The following is a 23759-nucleotide window of genomic DNA, read 5'->3' on the forward strand; positions in this document are numbered from 1 at the left end:
CGTTTCCATTTGAAAGACATGATTCCTAGTGATCTCGCATCTAACATTATATACCAATTCAAATGTAGTAGCTGTGCAGCTACGTACGTCGGGAAGACTCGACGTCACTTTAATGTCAGATGTTGAGAACACTTAGGTGTCACTCCTCACTTAGGAAGACGATCAAGAACAATTCGAAATTCAGCGGTATTCCAACATATGACTGATTCTGACCACCCTATTAGTCGTAAGGACTTCTCAATCATTGGTCATGCAAGTTCTCCAACGGAACTCAGCATCAAGGAGGCATTATCCATATTTCTTTTGAAGCCACCCTTAAACACGCAACAAGACATGGCGTGTTTGAAATTATTGACTTAACCCAATGATTGTCAATGTCATTTTTACGTTTTCATTAATTATTGTTTGTTCCGTTAAAATTATTTTAAAGCATCCGCTCAAAAAACTTATTATTCTGACGATGATTAAAGTAATAATTGAAACGTCACCATGAATTTTAATTTAGTTATGGGTTTTATCTTTAAGTTTATTATTTTTATCAAGTTTAATAGTGTGTCCTTATCTACATAAATTAGCTTTTATCAAACTTACAAACTTTAGAATTTGTCAAAATTCCTCTTAATGCTACGATAACAGAGTTGAAATTTTCTTTTTTTAACATTTGCATTAATAGGAAGCTTTGAAATATCTATTTAAGAACAAAAAGGTATGACGCTCCAAATTCGAACGTCTTTGTGTTGAATTGAAAATATTGGAAAAGAAAAAAATGTTCACAACACAAGTGGTCTGCTTTGAATGACCTGGAGAAGGAAGATATGATAATTTTCAACGCTTGGAATAGTTGATTCTTATGATCAGCTGAAAAAGCTCACGTTTGCTGTTCTTTCCCTTTTTGGTTCAACATATCAACATTTAAAAAAATGGGCGTTGCGCCAAAATTGTTGTAAAAAAGACAGTGTTGTAGGAAATAAAACCTTACAAAACGAAAGAAAATATAAGTTTCTACGATGATTAGAAACGAAAATATCGCCAAAAAACGAAAAAAACAGGTTTTAATTTTTTGGGGGTTATGGATGGGACTAGGTAGTAGGCGTTAGTTTTATTTATTGTAATAAAAGTTTGCTGAACAAGCAGATTTGGCTCCCAATTTTTTTTAAATTGTTGTAGTTCATATTTGGCTCTTTGGCTAAAAAGTTTGCTGACCACTGACCTAGGAGGTGGGTATACTTTAGAGATTTAAATATAATAGAAACTCAAATGCTCGGGGGGCGCCATAGTAAAATATAGAATATAGTATGTGTTTACGTGTAAAAGTATAAAACCAAGAATGCCTGCTACTTGAAATATTTGTACTTACCGTAGCTACTCTCATGCATGGTTACTTTCTAAGAAGAATAGAGGTTGGTAAAGAAAATCTAATAATTAAACATAATTCTTACTTTATTGAAAACAAATAAAAATGTACGAATTCAAAAATTAAAAATAGCGCAAGTACCTTGTTCTTTTCCTTATCCGTGGGTGTTCCATAGTCCATACGGCAGTTATGGTGTTAAACAATTTCCTTGATGTCACCGCACATTTGCTGTCACGGTCCATAACTTCACTCATTTTGACAGATAAAGTACAGCTAATAATTATATCAGAGATGAAATTCCATTGTTCGCTTTTGTATAACACTTGGATATTAATATTTTTATTATTATTGAGTAAACTTAATCGAAAGAAACAAAAAGCTTTTCGACAAAAGAAAACCAAATTTGGATCAGTTTAATGCATTACTGGAAACTCGAAATTGGGCCAAGAATTTGCACTCTCTACGACCGTAGATACATGAGCCTACTTCGGCTACTGGAACTTGAACTAAACTGCACTAAATACATTTAACTATCTCCATTAACTATTATTTAACAATTGTCTCCGCCGGCAAGCCAAAAGATTTAGCCCGCCGACGGAAGAACACCAGAATTCTACTCAAAACTCCTCAGAAATGATCACGAATGTATCATCGAATCGTTTAAATCAAAACTTTTTCCATTTCGTATCATTCCACCCTACTCAACCATGTCAGGTTTTACCAATCAAAAATTATCCAATTTCGACTCCTCATCTCAACAACGAATAGAAAAAATCAAAGCAAATACTAATCACGCCTCCAGAGGGCGGTGATTTCTTTCATGGCAAATAGCAATCAGTAAGCAAAATTCTGATGACTCTTTTCTAGCTCAAGACGTTCTCACAAAAACATCATCAATATCATACAGCTGCGACTTGTTGACCAAACTCAGAACTTTTATCTTTTTCGAAAAAAGAATGTGTTATTTAAACAAATCGCGACTTATAGTCGCCTCTCAGCGATTAGGCTTTTTCAAATAATTCAGCATCACTCGGTAGAATATAAACAATTCGAGGTACTTTCAGATAAAAAAATATGAATATCTACGCCATATCCCTGAGAATATAAGAAGGATTTGCGTTGTCGAATTCCTAAGCGATAACTTGTGTGAGACTTTCAGATAAACAGTATGAGAAAATAAAACCAATTGAAAAATGTGTAAACATTTTCAATTTCTTTGCAACACGAAAATGCAGCAGCTGCATAATGCTATGGTCAAATCTGAGAGTGCAGGAAGAGTCTATACCGGTTTCGAGGGTTGTTTCCCCCCATCAGTAGTCCCATATCCTCCTCTTTCAGATTCTTCCACGTACCACACTTTGGGCTTTTCCGAATTGCAAAGAAAGAAATGTCAAGGATGAACTAGAGCCATCTACCAAAAAACAAAATAAGTTATCAATCGAAGTAGCACAGAAAACGACAATAAATATCGTCTCCATACCACCAGATTGACAACAGGTGGAATACTTTCTTTGGTTAGACCTCCTGAGATTTTCAAAATTTATAAATCATACAGAATGCCGAGGAAATTAAGATGAGAGAATTTTAAATAATTTACAACTCATTTGCTCAGCGTGGTAAAAGCTCCAACAAGAAAGATTCCGTAATACTCAAACAAAAGAGTAAATGAATTAAAAATGTATAAACATTTTCATTTTCTTTGCAACACGAAAATGCAACTGCTGCCTAATACTATGGTCAAGTCTGAGAGTGCAGGAAGAGTCTATACCGGGTTCGGGGGTTGTTTCCCCCTCATCAGTAGTCCCATATCCTCCTCTCTCAGATTCTTCCACATACCACAGTTTGAGCCTTTCCGAATTGCAAAGAAAGAAATGTCACGGATGAACTAGGGCCATCTACCGAAAAATAAAGTAAATTATCAATCGAAATAGCACAGAAAACGACAATAAATATCGTCTCCACACCACCAGATTGACAACAGGTGGAATACTTTCTTATAAATTTTGAAAATCTCAGGAGGTGTAACCAAAGAAAGTATTCCACCTGTTGTCAATCTGGTGGTATGGAGACGATATTTATTGTCGTTTTCTGTGCTACTTCGATTGATAACTTACTTTGTTTTTCGGTAGATGGCCCTAGTTCATCCGTGACATTTCTTTTTTTGCAATTCGGAAAGGCCCAAAGTGTGGTACGTGGAAGAATCTGAGAGAGGAGGATATGGGACTATCAGTGGCGTGCGGTGACTTTTTCGAAAGTGGAAGCGATTCAATAAGGATATAAAAATATTTTCTTAAGGGTCGAGGGTCGAGCAACTTTCCACCTGATAACACTCTGATGCGCAGGGGCTCTCTATCAGCAAAGTACTTAATTATGTGAGACGTCCTCCGTACAAGGACTCACACACTAAATCCGTGACGCGTAAATGCGTGAGGCACTCTATTCCCGCTATTTCTAGTGACTAGTGACCTATCATTGATCTGTATTGCTAGCTCGGGCCTTGAGTCCTCGCGCCGGGCTTGGTTTTCTAAAGAAGAATCATATTTAAAAAAAAATATACTCCGAGGCATTTTCCACAACACACAACTTTCGCTAAAATGACACTTATTTATACTCGAGGGCTATTCTCCTATCAACTTCTGATAATTGTTGAATGCAGTCTTTTTTAATGGATAATAGGGCTAACTTTCAAAGTCTGTCTTCGCTTGTTGAATTTCTTTTAAACTCTTAATTTGAAGCTTTTAATGCATCTTAATACTGCAAAACTTCGTTCAACTGATGCTCTTGTGGCTGGGATAGTTAGTAGTACTAATTCACACAACTTGACCACTTCACACAGCGACTTGTTTAAACCAGTAGTTATAAAGAAATCCCAGATTTCTGGGTATTTCTTTATCATTCATGTCAGTTGTTTCATAAATGATACTTAACTGAGAATGCAAAGCTGGGATATCAAAAAATTTTCATTATTTAATCGTAATGACATAAATTCCTCTGTGGGAAATTTTGATGAATTATAATTAGAAATATTAAGATTATATATAATTCTACAAATTTTAAATCGTTAAAATTTTGAAAGCTAGAATTCATTTGTTGTAGAATATTATCAAAAGGTCTCTTTGTTTCCTCTGTCTCTCTGTCTCCGAAATTATCAATCTTCATTATTTTTCTTTCATGTTCAAACCCCATATGTTCAGTTTTATCCCAAATATTTTTAAACTGCTCTCGTTTTTTTAATTATCTTATTAATAAAGTCATCAATTTTTCTTATACAAAATGCAATACCATTTGATTTCTGTAAAATGTCAAATAAAAGATCAGTAAAAGGAAATATCTCTGCAAAAAATTTAAATCGAAATATTCTTTAAGCGAATGTATGTAATACCTAAGCACCCCTTAACAGCAGTAACAGTCGGAGCAACTCACTTTCGGGAAGGCGATACGACGAGCGCTTCCATGGCATACCAAAATTCGCGCGACTAGTGGCTGCGGTCATTGAACCCCGACCAATTTTAAAAGGGACAACTGCATGACAAGCGGCGATTTTGAGATGCGCTTCTGCCAGGAGTGGACCAAATAGTTGAATTGTGTGCATATTGAGTTCGTTCGTACGCGATTAATTTTTAATATTTTTCAATGCCTATTGGCTAGGTAATATGTAGATTATTTGGATTAGGGAAAAAATTTTATTATTAAATATTAAATAATAATATATTTTCTTATATCGACGAATAAATAGGGAAGCGGCGCTTCCCCCGCTTCCATGGACCGCACGCCTCTGGGGACTATTGATGAGGGGGAAACAACCCCCGAAACCGGTATAGACTTTTCCTGCACACTCAGATTTGATCATAGTATTATGCAGCTGCTGCATTTTCGTGTTGCAAAGGAATTGAAAATGTTTATACATTTTTAATTCATTTACACTTTTGTTTGAGTATTAAGGAATCTTTCTTGTTGGAGCTTTTACCACGCTGAGCAGATGAGTTGTGAATTATTTAAAATTTTCTCATCTTAATTTCCTCGGCATCCTGTATGATTTATAAATTTTGAAAATCTCAAGAGGTGTAACCAAAGAAAGTATTCCACCTGTTGTAAAACCAATTGAGTTTCTTGGTCTCCTAAGCAATAGATTTGTATGAGATTTCCAACGGTTTCTCTCTGAGACACCAATGTGCTCTTAACGAATTAAAAATACAGGGTGGAGCGGAAATACATCATACAAAAAAATAAGAGTTAGTGGCTCCCTTGATTAATTAAAACTACCCTGATTTCGACACCGTTTCAAAATGTAGATGTAAATATTTATTAATTTAGTTTGTCACAAGAGGCAGTAACTAAAATTTGACTTGTTATCCTAAAGGAATTAGTTTGCTAAAGATTGTTATCACAGTGAATTACAGGTCTTGGATGCAATAATTATAGATCCCTTGTAGATTAATTCATCACTTTATATTGCTTTACATTTACATCTTAAAACGCATCAGAGGCTAACAATTCGAATTTTAGTTCTGCCTCTTTTGACTAACTATTCATAGATGGTACTAGTTGCATCTTTAATTATTTTAATAATTACACCAAAGATATGAAAAGATTATTTGATTCCATTTCAGTGCCTCTACTAGTACGGGATCCGAATATAGGTTGACCTGCACCCATCTTCTTTGTGGATGAAACATTTATTATTAAATTTCATCATCATCATCAATGGTAATAATAATAATATCGTATGGCATTTTTGCCGGGTAGATCCTTTCCTGACAGTTCCGGCGCCATTTACATCTTTAACCCTGTTTTAAGTAACTAGTGCCGATGTACACTAGCCCAGGGGGACCGACGGCTTAACGTGCTCTCCGAGGCACGATGAGACGGCTCGTGTCATTATTGGAAATGAAAATGGTTTGTCTTTGGCAGGGCTCGAACCCACGTGCACTGGCGTACGAGGCCAGCGATTATGCCGTTACTCCACGGCCGCTCACATCATCAATGGTGCTACAGCCCTATGAAAGAGCCTCGACCTTCCCTAGTCTATTACGCCAGTCAGTCCTATCCATTGTCAACCGTTGCCAGTTTGCTGCGCCTATTTTTCTCCCATCCTCATCTACACCATCCTTCCATCTAAGTTTTGGTCTACCCCTATTTCTACCTCCCACAGGTTGTGACATAAGGATTCTTCTAGGAGGGTTGTTATGCTGTGATCTTGCTAGATGTCCTGCCCATCTTAATTTTCCTATTCTTATAAGAGATACTATGTCTTTACCACCAAATATATGTTTATATCTGTGGTAAACCTGGTAGTTGTACCTCCTCCTCCAAATACCATTTTCACAGATGCCACCGAATATTCCTCTCAGGATCCTTCGTTCAAATATAAGCAGAAGGTTTTCATCTGCCTTGGAGATGGTCCATGTCTCCGATCCGTATGTCAGCACTGGTTGTATGAGGGTTTTGTATATGGTTATTTTTGTTTTTTTGGCTTAAGTTTCTGCTTCTCATATGTCTACTCAGTCCAAAATAGCATTTATTCGCTAGGATTATTGATTCTTGAGTTCGCTAGAATTGGTGACCGATGTTTCTGGCTCTATTGTTGCATATACATTTCTTCTAGTTTGCGTGTTGTGCGGGCAACTAGGTCCGCGTCATCGGCATATGCCAAAATTTGGGATGATTTATTAAAAATATTTCCTCTGTTGTCTACTCGGGCATCTCTGACCGCCTTTTCCAGAGCTATGTTGAAGAGGAGACACGCCAGCGCATCTCCCTGTCGCAGCCCAACATTCGTTTCAAACGCCTGTGATTGTTCGCCCTGTATTTCGACTTTGCAAACGACTTTACACGCATTGTAGCCTTAACCAATCTTTTCAGTTTACCAGGGATGTGGAATTCATCCATGGCTTCATACAATTTAGGACATTATCATAGGCCGATTTAAAATCTACGAAAAGATGGTATGTGTCGATATTGAATTCATTGGTTTTTTCCCGTATTTGTCTTAGCACAAAGATCTGGTCTGTTGTTGATCGACCAGACCTAAAACCACTTTGATATTCTCCAAGAAGCTCCTCTGAATGTGCACTTAGGCGACCATATAAGATACTCGAAAATATTTTGTAAGCTGTATTAAGGAGGGTTATTCCCCTATAGTTTCTACATTCCAATTGATCACCCTTTTTGTGTAGCGGGCAAACGATTCCAATACACCACTCTTGCGGGATTTGTTCCTCAATCCAGGCTCTCAGTATTATTTTATATATTTGATTAGTCAGAGTAGCACCTCCATATTTAATGAGTTCTGCGGATATACCATCACTTCCTGGAGATTTATTATTTTTTAGGTGGTTATCCCGTACTTCTTGAATTGATGGAGGCTCTAATGGTGTATTGTTGGTTGCTCTTGGGTTTGGTTGATTTGGATCTTCTACTTCGATGGTAAGTAGTTCTTTATAGTGTTCCACCCACCTTTTCAATATTTCTTCTTTTGTATTGAGTATGTGCCCCTCCTTATCCTTACATAGTCTTAACCTTGGTTTGAATTCCTTTCTTACATTATTCAGTGTTTTATAGAATTTTCTTGTTTGATTTTCCTGTTTTAATGCCTCAAGTTCTTCCAGTATTCTATTTTCATAAATTCTCTTTTTTCTTCTATGAATGCACTTCTCTTCTCTTCTAAGGTCTTTATATTTTTGTTGTTTTTCTCGGATTCTTCTTTGCTGCATCTGTTTATATGCATCGTTCTTTCTTCTTGTAATGTCCTCACACTCAGCATCGAACCAGTCATTGCGTGATGGTGGTTTTTCTGGCCCTAGAATATTATTTGCCCCGTCTTTAATATTACTTTTACACATTTCCCATTGTTCGCTGGTTGTTAGATTCTCATTAATTATGCAGTTAGTTTCGATATAGTTTTGAAACCTTTCTACCGTTTGCGGGATTTTTGAGGAGTTCAATATTAGGGCGCGTTGTTTTGGTACTTCTCTCCTTCTTCGCGTTTGAGATTCTAGCTCGAATTATTGTGCCAACTATTTAGAAAGTGATCTGAATCAATATTGGCGCCTCGATAGGTCTGGACATCCATCACGTTTGAGAAGTGTCTAGCATCTATGATCACATGATCAATTTGGTTGTTCGTTAATCCATCGGGCGAGGTCAAAGTTCCCATATGTATTTTTTTGTGTAGAAAACATGTGCTTCCTACGATCATGTTCTTTGCGGCTGCGAAGGTGACTGCTCGGTGTCCATTCGAATTGGTATTATTATGGAGACTATATTTACCGATGTGCGGTAGATATATTTCTTCCCTTTCAATTTCTGCATTCATATCACCGATTACTATACAGGGTGATTGATTAGTAGGGTAAAGCTCAATAGCTCCGCTATAGTAATAGATAGCAATAAAAATTAATATCAAAAATTTTAGCCTTCTTTGAGCTTCACATTACAAAATTAGTTAGAATGTTACAGGGTGTTCGGTAACACAGTGGCAGACCTAACTTATGTTTTTATAAATGGAACACCCTATATTTTATTTTATATTCTAAATCCTGTTAACTTCTCCATCACAAAAATATAAAGGTTTGTAATGTTATACAGGGTATTTACAAAGTTATAACCAATTTTGTATGAAAATCGTAACAAGTTCAACTCCCTGTATAAATAAAAATAAGCACAACAGCAATGGTTTAATAATGCTTGTTTATTAATGGTGATTATTGTCACCATAGGTGGCTCTGAACGACAGAGATAGCTATAGAGTGCATGTCTATTATTAATTTAGATATACATACTTTCCAGTTTACATCAACATTGACAGATACTTGTCAGTGTACGTACGTCAACTTAAAAAACACTATAATTGAACATAAAAAGTAGCAGAGGAAGCAACATTTTAACTTTATACGAATTAAAAGGTCTTGAGATGGGTATCTTTTCAACGTGTTTTCAATCTTGTATTTTTTATTTGGAGAGTGAAAGTGATCATAACAACACTGAATATAGCCGCAGTTGGCCGTGACGTCACACTTCGGCTGTCTTTCAGATTAAAACAAAACATACGTAATTTTTTGCACGGATTGCTTTTATCCCAGTAATTGTGGATCGCTCGTTACTTATCTATGTATGAAATTTAATATCATCATCATGTTTCATCCGGAAAGCAGATGGGTGTAGGTCGACCTATATTCGGATCTTCGACTATACACAGATGCTCCGAGGAGGCTATGGTAAAGCCGAAATATGTATAAGCACATAGTAGAGTCCCTGTCCTGTAATCAAATCTGAATCAACTTTACTTTCATTTATTAGTGTAATTTTGTAGACTTTTGTGTATGGTGACTTATTTTTCTACAATATACCAAATAACAAATGGACAGTAGTTAAGGCTCCTAATGGCCCACCCCCTAGATGTGGACATCAAATGGTTGTCTCTTCAGCAAATAAAGGTCAATTATGGGTGTTTGGAGGAGAGTTTACTACACCCACACAATCACAATTTTATCACTATAGAGATCTTTGGGTCTTCCATTTAGGTAATGTAAGTTTACTTTTATCAGTAATTATTATTATCATATAATTCGCATTGAGCATAGAGATTAGATATATTTTACTACATTAATGAGCGTGCTAATAACTGGCAAAATAATGCAAAAGATGGAAAACATAATACATTGTGAAGAAGTAAAAAGAGATGAAACTAGAAGAGGTGGAAATTATCTATATAAACGTATAAATTAACATTACTTTACAGTAAAACCGATTTATCTGCAACTGCAAGGAGAAGAGACGATATATGTTCGTCTATGTGGTGCAAGTGACCTTGAGGGTTTCCCCTCATAGTTTCCCACCTTTACGGCGGATCCTTCTTCTTTATTCGGACTCCTTTAAGGCGGACTCCATCTTATAATCCGGACTCCTTTAAGGCGGATCCACATCAATAAAAATTTATGTTGTACGTTGTATTTGACATAAATTTGATCGTGTGCGTTGAACTTTTTGTTGATGTGGACTGTGCTCCGCATTTATTAATGCAAAAATATTTTTGTGAAGAACAACGCACGCTATCCGTCGCGCTGTCGGTTTTGCAGTCGGCTTCAAAGAAATTTTTGCCTCACAGGAGTGTTAATGTGGACTTGATTATCCACTTGTCGCTAAGTGGATTCGGCGGTACAACACATAAAATAAATTTTTAGATCATAAAAATACTTCATCAACATCAATGGTGCTACAGCCCTATGAAAGAGCCTCGACCTTCCCAAATCTGTTACGCCAGTCAGTCCTATCCATTGCCAACCGTTGCCAGTTTGCTGCGCCTATTTTTCTCCCATCCTCATCTACACCATCCTTCCATCTGATTTTTGGCCTACCCGTATTTCTACTTCCCACAGGTTGTGACATAAGGATTATTCTAGGAGGGTTGTTCTGCTGTGATCTTACTAGATGTCCTGCCCATCTTAGTAAAAATACTTGACCAGTTTTAAATTTGGGCCTCAAATAATTTTTCAACACACAAACAATTTTTTATTGATGTGGATCCGCCTTTAGATGTACCGGAGGAGTATGACAACTGTCACCGTGACAGGAGAATTTCATAAAATACTCTTGTCACAGACGTCTAAAGGTGGGAAACCATATAATGTAATGTTAATTTATACTGTGTGTGTGTGAAAAATGGCTTGATGCAGGTCCAAGCCATTATCACAAACACACACACACACACACACACACACACACACACACACACACACACACACACACACACACACACACACACACACACACACACACACACACACACACACACACACACACACACACACACACACACACACACACACACACACACACACACACACACACACACACACACACACACACACACACACACACACACACACACACACACACACACACACACACACACACACACACACACACACACACACACACACACACACACACACACACACACACACACACACACACACACACACACACACACACACACACACACACACACACACACACACACACACACACACACACACACACACACACACACACACACACACACACACACACACACACACACACACACACACACACACACACACACACACACACACACACACACACACACACACACACACACACACACACACACACACACACACACACACACACACACACACACACACACACACACACACACACACACACACACACACACACACACACACACACACACACACACACACACACACACACACACACACACACACACACACACACACACACACACACACACACACACACACACACACACACACACACACACACACACACACACACACACACACACACACACACACACACACACACACACACACACACACACACACCACACACACACACACACACACACACACACACACACACACAATTGACCCAATTAGTTCTTCTCTCAGGACCCTCAGGGGTACTCCCTGAGCCCAACTGTTCAACCTGATCATGGATGAAATAATAAAAAAAAGTAAGAACTAAAAAATGATTCTAAATGGGAGAAAATCAACTTAAATAATCTGCTATGTAGAGGACGCAGTACTAATCACTCAAATTGAAGATGATTTACAACATAGGCTGCACCAATTTAATATAACCGCTAGAAAATTTAACATGTTAATTTCTCAAAAAAAAGACCAAATGCATGGCTATAACAGCAAATCTACTAATATGTGAATTAGAGCTGGATGGTCAGTTAATAGAACACATTATAAATAAATATCTATGCATCACACTATCTAGCTATGGCAAGCTGAAAACCGAAGTGGAAGATCAAGTGAAAAAAGTAAATAGACCCACAGGTTGCCTGAATGAAACAATATGGAGAAATAAAAATATCGGAAAATTAATGAAAGGCAGAATTTACAAAACAGCCATCAGACCAATAATGGCATACGCGGCAGAAACACGACCTGATACAGGTAAAACAAAAAGAATGCTACAAACAGCAGAGATGAAACTCATTCGAAAAATTGATGGTAAGACACTATGGGATAGAGATTGAAGTGAAGGTATATGACGGAGATGCAAGGTAGACAACATTAATAACTGGGTAAAAAACAGAAGAGTAGAATAATTAGAGTAGTAAGGACGGCGAGAGACAGTTCCCCAATAGAAAGACGATCAGTGGGAAGGTCACGAAAATGATGGAATGACAACTTACTGGAGGCACATTGAAAAAACAGACAGTCATGTCTACACAAAAAGAAGAAAAAGAACAATTAGAAGGGTAAGTAAATTCTGTAAGTACATATTTTCTACAGTAGATAAGAATCTTTTTAAACATAGAGTAAAAGTGAGCTAAGCTCTTCAAGCTACCTTAAACAAACACTTAATATCAAAGGAGAGAGATAAGGAGAAGAAGAAAGGATACAAAGAGGATAGGATGAGGCTTACGTTGGAAGTAGGAGAAGAATTTAAAAGAAGGATGAAATGATGATTGGAGAAACTCACCAAAAATCTTAACTGCTTGGGTACTTTGATATCTCATCCAATATTAACAGAATCAGGCTAGATCTAGATTATTATGTATTTTTTTTCTTAACCCGGGAGCAGTCGCGCTCACTTCTGTCATGTAAGTAGTCGCGCTTTTAGAAAAAATCTCACAATACGGATTTAAATACGAATTTAAAATAAATTTGTATTTTATCATATTTTTATTTACTTGTTATTTACTTGTAAAATGTTTATTTTACAAAGCCATAAATTCAACAAAAAAATTCGTACGCATTACTATAATCTTCCTCGAGGCACTTACGAGTGGAAAGTTATGTTGTAAATGTTGAAAAGGATAAAATGTTATATTTTTTCTAACGGCGCGACTGCTCCCGGGTTAAACTTATTTTTGATTGATGAATTAATGTTTGGCTCATAGAATCACTAATAACTTATAGATTAAAGCAATTAGATATACGGAATGCTTAATAACTAATAAAGTACCGTAAAATAAAATTTCATTACCATATTAAAATACACAGTGTTCGATTTAAGAAAGCTCTGAATATACTCATTCCAAGTTTCAGATTGAGAGATTCGAGATTCATTTTGACACTGACGTTAGTAATAATTTCTTTTTTGGGAAGTTCAGTTATCAGAAGTGACTGGAAATTACTACACAACCAACGCACTTGCTTATAGCCAATATTATTAATAGCAAACAGACATAAACCTTACGCCAATCAATAATTATTTATTTACACCATTATAATGTGTTGATAACAAATGAGAAAATTATTTCGCTGGTACCTATGATTAATGTGATTCCTAATACATTTCCAGTGAAAATAATAACTCTTTGATAAGTGTTGGCGATAGAATTTTTTTATATGCGTGTCCGCGAAGAATATAACTCCCAAAATATTTATAACGAAAAGATTTTGTTCATAATAGATGCCGACGAAGACAATTATTTCCCTTTCTGTTTCTGTTTCTGCCGACGAAAACAATTATTTCTGAGATCTTTTTAGGAATTATAATTTTCGTGGCCCACAAACAGAAATGATGTTTTTTGCTGATACTCCTCAAAAAATAATTTTTTTCGCTAACGCTTTATTAGGGATTATAATTTTCACAATCATATAATCGAAAATAATATTTTTCGCGGCGTTTATTGAAAGTTCTACTCTTAACGGCATTTTTCGGAGTTATACTTTTCGTAGGCGGCGGCGATTTATTGTACAAAATAAAAATATTTTGTAGAAATAAACTTTTGTAGAAATAACTATGCATCCAGATTACATGAGCACACTCAAATATGCACTGCAGAAATTATTGCAATTAACAAGGCAGTATCTGTTTGTATTGAAAAAAATATTAAAGAAGCAATAATTTTTTCAGATGCTAAAAGTGCTATCCAAAAATTACATAACACCACCTGGGGGACAAACAACCATATTGTAAACCTAACTAAAAGACTCATTATTGAGTCAATGGAAGCAGGATTTAATATAATCTTAGCTTGGATCCCAGGCCATACTGGAGTAAAGGGGAATACAGAGGCTGATAAATTGGCAAATATAGGCAAGACTTTAAATGTTCCTGCAGACATTAAAATAGATAAATTTGACTTTTTGCCTTTTATTAAACAAAAAATTGTAAATGAGTTTAAAGTTGAATGGATAAAGCAGTTTAAAACTAAAGGGAAATGGTATCAACAATGCCAAAGTGATTTTTCTATAAACCCTTGGTTCCACAAATTCACATTTGTGGATCGAAGGCACTTGACATCAATTATTAGCATGCGAACGGGCCATTGTCACACACCAGACCATTTGTTTAAAATTAATTGTAGTGATACTCCTTTTTTTGAATGTGGACAAATAGGAAGTATAACTCATATGTTACTTGAATGCCCAATTAACAAAACAAATCAAGTTGACCTGTATCAGGAACTTGTTAATATAGGAAGTCCAACCCCCATTTCAATACAAAATCTCCTACATAATATTAATGACCAAACCTTAAGAAAGATCAATCAATTTTTAACAATATTTCAAATTAAAATATAAAATAAAAATAGTTATTTGAAAATCATATCACAATGAATTTAAAGAAGGGAATATGGAAAAATCCAGACCCTTTGAAAAGAGGATTCCCTTCCAGTTAGTCTAAATACGAGGACTGGCCAAGTACCTAAGAGGTGGAGGCCATGAAACTGCAAGAAGAAGAAGTAGAAATAAACTCCACAAAATTTTATGAGATTAGTAGACACTCCCACTATTTCTAATAATTTTTTTTTAATGAAAGATTAAGTTGATTTTAGCAGTTAATAGTGTGAGGTAGGAATGTTTGTGTTGTATGTTTCCTATTCCGAATGTGTCAAATTGAATCTCGGTAAAATAAACAGTACAGAAATGCGTATGCCTCAAATTTGTATGTGTCATGACTGGAAACTGATTGGTTTCCGAACGTCGTTATTGGGACCTTGCAAGTTCGGAAAAGCGACACCTGGTTTCACACACCTCAGCAACATTTTTAGCACTCTTAATAATTGTATTGGCCAATTATATTGTATGTAATTGTATGTCATGAGTGGAAACGTACTGAGTGGTTTCCGAACTTCGTTATTGGGACCTTGCAAGTTCGGAAAAGCGACACCTGGTTTCACACACCTCAGCAACATTTTTAGCACTCTTAATAATTGTATTGGCCAATTATATTGTATGTAATTGTATGTGTCATGAGTGGAAACGTACTGAGTGGTTTCCGAACGTCGTTATTGGGACCTTGCAAGTTCGGAAAAGCGACACCTGGTTTCACACACCTCAGCAACATTTTTAGCACTCTTAATAATTGTATTGGCCAATTATGTTGTATGTAATTGTATGTGTCATGAGTGGAAACGTACTGATTGGTTTCCGAACGTCGTTATTGGGACCTTGCAAGTTCGGAAAAGCGACACCTGGTTTCACACACCTCAGCAACATTTTTAGCATTTAATAATTGTATTGGCCAATTATATTGTATGTAATTGTATGTGTCATGAGTGGAAACGTACTAAGTGGTTTCCGAACGTCGTTATTGGGACCTTGCAAGTTCGTAAAAGCGACACCTGGTTTCATAGCTCAGCAACATTTTTAGCACTCTTAATTGTATTGGCCAATTATATTAGTCCTGGATAATTGTCAAGGCCACAGCCCAAAAAAATATAACAAGAAAAAGTAGGACTGAGGTTATATTATTAAAAGGTTGTATGTAGTAAATAAAATTAATTATTAAAATGCAGTACTGCAAGTAAAATATAGTTAATTAAATTTAATTTTATATAATATTTGCATATCATATCAATATTATGGAGCAACATATACTTTTTCTTCTTCAATGACAGTAGATATGAAATATACGTCAATTTGACAATTTCAATTGACAATATGAATTATTTAAGAAAGTTTCAAGATTTCTCCGATATTTGCACACGATCGTTTCTCGTATCCCCTCTAAGTACTTGCACACGGCGAATAACCTATGTGAATGTCGTGTTATTGTTAGATGCTTCAGGATGTTTGGGACCGTTCAAGTATTACGTAACGCAGGTTGGGGAGGGGGTCAAAAATCTTCAAAAATTGCGTTACGCAATACTTAAACTCCCTTAAGAGTGCGTTACGTTTAGGGGGGGGGGGGGGTTAAAAATCTTCAAAAATCGCGTTACGTAATACTTAAACGCTCCCTTTCTCACAGCCAGAGAGTCTCTTCGAATACTGCGTGATCATTTTGGGAGATCGCCATGCACCCAATCTAACACCACCTGATGCGTACATATGTGGAAGTGGAATGCTGAAGGAGCAGACCGATCCACCGTCTGACATTCCGGATTTGCGGCCTAGAGTTACAAATTTTTTTCGTGCCAGAGGGTATTTTTAACATTTGTTTTAACGGGAACGTTGTCGTGAGTAATATTTGCAAGGCTATATCATATACAGGGTGTCCCGGAAAATAGTGCGTTACTTGAAGGTATAGGTAGAAGGCACCATGTAGAACAAAAAACTCTTATAACATTTTTTTCTAAATGCAACCGTTTGACCAAAAAATTAAAATGTATTTTGGTATGTAAATTTAAATCTGACAACTATGTGCGGTACGCAAATTTAAGCATAGACAGTCCCATGTAAATAGATAGAAGATACTAAGATACATAGTAAACAGATAGTTTTAAAGAATCCTGTTTAGTGTTTAGTGTCAATGCGAAAATGTTTTCGAATAGTGAGTGTATTACCTATTATGTTATTACCTATGAATGGTGTTTGTGAAAGGTTACTTGAAACATCTATTCGGTATAATAATTATTTTCAAGTAAGTACAACTTAGTTATTTCAGTTCACAAGTAAACAAATTACTGAGACATTATCTGGTGTATTTAAGTTCCACTGTAAACTATTAAAACTATGTAATTCAGTTAAAGCCCTCAGCAGTACTCAGCATTCAACCCATTTAAACCTTACTAAATACATAATACTAGTTTAGTTAAAAGACGTGTTTTTATGTTAAAAGATGTGCAATTCGTTTAAAATTATGCAATAGGTATTTCAATACATTTCAAAAGAAAATAATTTTAGTAAACAAATCGTAAATACATAAGTATTACCTACTATTAGGTTGGATTATTTTAAATACTGTTAATCACAATCACAAACGAGTTTTTATTATGTTATTATTCCGTAGTGCGTTCGATGTTGCCAGTTTATTAAAATTTCCAAACATTAAAATACAGGTATATGGAAAACAATGTTAACTTTTTTTTGGAAACGGTTAACTTTAGAAAAAAATCGTATAGGACTTTTTTGTTCCAAATTGTGTATTCTCTCCATACCTTAAAGGAACGCACTATTTTCCGGGACACCCTGTATACTAAATAATCATAAACATTTCAATATTCATTTCAGTACTGTTTATTGTGCCGCATACTGTATATTATTTTTTCGTTTTAATCGTTTTACATGGTATTAGTCCAGGAACCGAAGCTTTTCACCTCGCAATTTTTACAGAATGGATCGATTTGCTTGAAAATTTGCGAATAAGTAGTGGATAGTCCAAGGATCAAAATCTATATGATGCCGAAAGGCGCTTTTACCATGGGGGTGGTTGCGCCCCATTTCGGGGGTGGAAATTTTTAATTAAATTTTGATCGCAAAAGTTGATAAAAATATTCATTCTAAGCAAAAAATATTTTATACATTTTTTGATAAAATTAATAGTTTTCGATTTATTCGCTATCGAAAGTGTTAGTTTTATATCGAAAAAATCAATGTTTTTCGGTAATAATAATATCGTGTGGCATTTTTGCCGGGGATCATTTTTACCGGAACTGTCCTTTCGGACAGTTCCGGCGCCATTTACATCTTTAACCCTGTTTTAAGTAAGTAGTGCCGATCTACACTAGCCCAGGGGGACCGACGGCTTAACGTGCTCTCCGAGGCACGATGAGACGGCACGTGTCATTATTTGAAATGAAAATGGTTTGTCTTTGGCAGGGCTCGAACCCACGTGCACTTGCGTATGAGGCCAGCATATGAGGCCACTGGCGTATGAGGTCAGCTGTTTTTCGGTAATACTCATTTATGATTCACTCAATTTTCGCCGTAGAAAAAACTTTTTCAAACCAAGTTCTTGGGAATTAAATAACCTAAAATTTCATATTTAAACATTTTTTCGTATCTCTGATGCTAATCTTTCTATTCTGAAGAAAATGGCATTTTTTACCAAACTACAAAAATTCGTTATTCACTTTTAACTCCAGTTTTTTTTTAACTAATCACTCTAAGCCAGTAAAACTTCTAGAATCTATTAATACTACATAAATAAAGAAGAATGAATAAGGTCAATGACTAAAAACACGGCTAACATACATTATTATGCTTCCGATTGGATTTCTCCTTTTTTTTTCAAAAAAATGTATTGATTTTTTAACCGTAACTTTTTTATTTTTATCTTAGAAAGTTTGGTAAAAAAGAATTTTGTAGGTTTTTACAAGATCCGCAAGATCCATAAGCCTATTATTAATATTAAATCTTTTTAAAATCCTTAGTCGCAAAAAGAGATGACTTTGAAAGGGTTGGTAAAGGTGGTTTTTGCATGTTATTACAAGTTTTAATTATCAATTTTTGCCGTAGAAAAAAATTTTGCACACCAGTTTCTTGGGAATTAAATAAGCTGCAATTTCATATTTAAACATTTTTTTCGTGCTTAACATCTCTGATGCTAATATTTCTATTCTCAAGATAATGCCATTTTTTTCCAAACTACAAAAATTCGTCATTCGCTTTTAACTCCATTTTTTTTTAAACGAATTATTCTAAGCCGGTCAAACTTCTAGATCCTATTAATAATTCATAAGTAAAGACGACCAAATAAGGTCAATGACTAATTTTAATTAGGGTGGTGATTTGGAGGTTGCTTCCGATCACTTTTTCGCTGAAAAAAATAGGGACTGACATTATTTTCACTATAAGTCACGTAATTTTTGAGCTAGATATTTTTTTATTTATAGAGATAGATATTTTTAAATACTTTAAATTAGTTTGAATAAATTATCCTCGAAAAATGCATAGTTTTCCCGTCTTTTGACTTGAAACTACAATATTTAGCATTTGACGAAGAAGAGCTAACATATAATAAAGTATAGCTCCATTACTATTGGTTTTAAAGAAAATTAAAAAGACAGTTTTGTTTATTTTTTTAAAAGGTAGATTTTTGTTAAGTAAAGTTGTTTTGATAAAACGAAAACTTTTGGACATATTAGCAGAAAACTTATTTAAAACATTGATTTTTTCGATATAAAACTATCACTTTCGATAGCGAATAAATCGAAAACTATTAATTTTATAAAAAAAATGTATAGAACGTTTTTTGCTTAGAACGAATGTTTTTACCAACTTTTGCGGTCAAAATATAATAAAAAATTTCCACCCCCGAGATGTGGTGGCAACCACCCCCATGGTAAAAGCGCCTTTCGGCATCATATAGATTTTAATCCTTGGACTATCCACTACTTATTCTTAAATTTTCAAGCAAATCGATCCATTCTGTAAAAATTACGAGGTTTTGTCCTATTTTAAGCTTCATTACTTGGACTATGTTGAGTTTTTTCTGTCACAATATTTTTTAATTTGAAATACTTCGTTTTAGCTACTAAACAGTGGGAAAAAATTACTGCTCCGAATGGACCATCAGCGAGAAGCGGGCACAGAATGGTATTAATAAAGAAGCAAATATTTGTTTTTGGAGGTTTTCATGACAATTTAAGGGATTGTAAATACTTTAACGATATATACAGTTTTGATATTGAAACATACAAATGGACCAAAATCGAACCTTTAGGTACTCCCCCACAATCTAGATCGAGTTGCTGTATGATTGGACTCAACGACGGAAAAATACTTATATATGGTGGTTACAGTAAAGAGAAGTTAAAGAAAGATTTAGAAAAAGGACATGTATATAGTGATGCTTTCTTATTGACACCAAAAAGTAGGTGAATTTTATTTGATGTCTGTTATAATTAGTGGTATATTATACAGTGCGCTGGAATAAGTGTTACCCCCCTTACTAACTTATTTATTTTTAGCGCATAAGCAAAACGCTCGGACAGGTCGGTTTTTACAATAATCATAGTATATTATAGCATCAAGTCCCTCTTCAAGTGACCAGGGTTGAAAAAAACATGTTTTTTTAATTTTATACAAAACACATGTTTTTTTTTGTTTTAAACGTTTTTTTTTTGTTTTAAACAAGTTTTATTTTGTTTTTAAATTTTATGTTTTAAACAAATAAAATATGTTTAAAACACATGTTTTTTATTTTTAACATTTTTTTTTTGTTTTAAATATGCGTTTTTTATTTTAAATTATATGTTTTGAACAAATAAAACTTACATCAAACCAATAAAACAGTTTTACATTATGCTATTTTCATGCTAGGTAAGAGCTATGCAAGACAGATCACGCTACTGCGCATGCCCACGCGCTATTTCCATGCCATTCCTGTGCTAGACGAAAAATTAAAACATGTTCTATTTTTCATGCTATGTATTTTGATGCAAGTCCTGTCAAAATTCATTTATAGTTTAGAAAAAAACTTAACCTTATTGTGTAATTTTAAATGGTATTTATTGGATGTAATAATTTGTGATTTATATTTGAATATATTTAATTATGGACTGAAATTTCCAAGTGAAATATCTAAAGTTAATATTTTGATATATTTCTTCTATTGGCAACAATGAAAGTGGTATCTAAAATAGCACAGAAATAGCTCTGATGTAAAAAGGTCAGGCTAGGCAAGAGATATGCCATGAAAGACAAACTTGCATAGCATGAGACTTGCATAGCCTTGATATAAAGCTGCTTTTAGAAAAAAAAACATTGTTTAAATCATATATTCTTAAACATAATATTAATACATAATTTTGATTTTAACTTTTCTTTGACATAATAGTTGATAAGAAAACCAATTGCAATTAGTAGCTATCGCCTGGGAGAACCCCAGACTTACTATTTATAAATTCGCATTGCAAGTTAGCTATTATTGCAAGAACGCCTACTGTAAGTTATTTTGTGGTGTTTAGTATTTTTTTGAAACATGCAAATGGCGAATTTTTATTCATGATACGAAGGAGCGTATGGTAATGGCTTTGACCCCAGCTCATTTTTTGTCAAATTTTCTTGATAAGTGCTTTAGTGGAAATAAACTTACCATCCATCCATTATAAATTATCATCCAGGAGCATTGTCAATTATTATTATATACCAGGCAAAGTGTGTACCCTTTAAACCATATACGTTTTCTAAACATTTAATTGAGAATGTAATATGTACCAGAGACTTGATGGCGTTCTATGAAAAATATAAATACTACAGCATTGGAACTTGCTCAACAGCTCCACACAGCTAATGCATTGTCAGCCAACATAGAAAGACTCTTCTCCTCAACATACAGTTTGTCATTCCAAACTACGTAATCGGCTAGGCAATGTCAAAACTGCTAAGTTGGTTTCAATTTTTAAAGATCTTAATTGCATCAGTGATAGTGATCAGATATCAGATTGATAATTTTAGATTACAAGATTACTGTGAGACTGGAACAGTTTTGAGAAATTTATTAACACTTGTATGCAAAATGTTTTAAGTTTTATAATGTATTTGAGAATTTTTTTCTAGTTATTTATTATTTTAATCAAGACAATTGTTTAATTTAAGTGTTATAAACATGTTTTAAACATGTTTTAAACTGTTTTAAACAAAAAATTTATTAAACATATACACATGTTTAAAACAGTTGTTTAAAACGAAACAACCCTGCAGGTGACAATGATAACTTTGATTTTTTTTAATGGGAAAGTACATCATGTGACACCTCATTTAAAAGCTTTTGAAAGGCTGATTACAAAAATGTGTATATATATATATATATATATATATATATATATATATATATATATATATATATATATATATATATGGCTCACAAATGATAGGAAGCCCGCTACAACCTGCAGATGAATGGAAGCCCGCGGTTTACGGGGTAAGGGGATTGTAGCACTGTCTTATTCCTACAGTCTTACGAATCCCACTCGTATAAACGCGTTCACAGTGTATATGGATTACGCATTATACGAAGCCCGACGATGTTGCCATGTTTTAATTTACGTTTAAATAATACGACTGTTCTACGAGATCCTTATATGTGTATATAAGTCGTCATATTGCCTGTTATAAGAAGCCCAATTCTATTCAGCAATCTATACGAAGCATTTTAGAAGAGTCAAGATAGAACGAAAAGATGCATTGTTTCGGAGCAATTCAAACAAGATTATCTTTTTCTAAAACTTTTTTTGTTAGTTGATATACATGTTAAAGTAAAAAGTTCTACTCACAGACTTTGCCGCTAATTGTTTATTATTTGTTTAAACAATAACAATAATTGTTTTGTACAGTGTGTCCAATTAACACGTTGACGGACACTGCGTCAAATGTATAAGCAAGTGTTGTGACACTATATGTATTTTGCAAAGTAGAATAGGGAAAAATTCAACGTATGTAGACGTTGTGTCACATTACATCAATGGAAATTAGACGACTATAGACGTTCTGTTCGTCAACGTGAAAAGTTGTGCATGGTCTAAATTAAAAATAGAACCATCAGTTCATTTTTTAAGCCGTATACGAGATATTATGTCAAAAAATTTGAATTTTACTCAAGAGTAAAGTAGTTTTATTATTCAAAATATTGAAAATTGTTATAATGAAAAGTTGTTTGGAATTAAGAACTATATTCTAATATGCCATTTCATCTTTCTGATTAAAAAAAAGTTGAATTTTTTTTTTAATTATGGATATACAACATTATTTTCAGTTATTTCAATTATGATAACTCTTTTATTATAGACCAGTAAGGATTTGTGAAAAAACGTCTATTTTTGGATGTGAAAGGTGGCATTCGGATTTTTGCAGATAAAGTTAGGTGATAACTTCGTTAATAATAATTGACTTATGCTCCTTCTCAAATATGCTCGGAACATTAATAAAAAAAATAAAATATTTAAAAATTTCGAAAAACGTCGATTTTTTTTCTGTTTTCTTTGTTTATAACTTTAAAACGATTCGTTTTGGAACAAAGTCGTACAGAAATAAAATAAAGATAATTGAATTTTGTATGATATCCGACTGGTCAAAAATGTCTTAATAGACCAGGGCGCATCTGTAAAAATATTAGTACATTTGGACGTTGAGAGGTGACTCAAATTTTTTTGCAGAAATTGCTTGAAAATAAATCAAATAATAATATTTGAGTTATCCTCCCTCTCAAAAAGGTCCGGAACATTGTTTAAATAATCAAAATGTCAAAAAATTAAGGAAAAATT

General features: G+C 34.5%; 1 protein-coding gene across 2 annotated transcripts in view; it reads left to right on the forward strand.

The window, feature by feature from the left end:
* The window catches only part of LOC126890009 (kelch domain-containing protein 4), an 88275-nt gene that overhangs the window by 10478 nt on the left and 54038 nt on the right, over window positions 1–23759 (forward strand). For both annotated transcript variants that reach the window (XM_050658809.1, XM_050658810.1), the window contains exons 3-4: window positions 9666–9876; window positions 20027–20368. In XM_050658809.1, coding sequence (XP_050514766.1) covers window positions 9666–9876; window positions 20027–20368 — 553 coding nt within the window. The remainder of the gene's footprint in view (window positions 1–9665; window positions 9877–20026; window positions 20369–23759) is intronic.

This window comes from Diabrotica virgifera, chromosome 8 (genome assembly GCF_917563875.1).
Source record: "Diabrotica virgifera virgifera chromosome 8, PGI_DIABVI_V3a".
In the NCBI taxonomy this organism is placed as follows: domain Eukaryota; kingdom Metazoa; phylum Arthropoda; class Insecta; order Coleoptera; family Chrysomelidae; genus Diabrotica; species Diabrotica virgifera.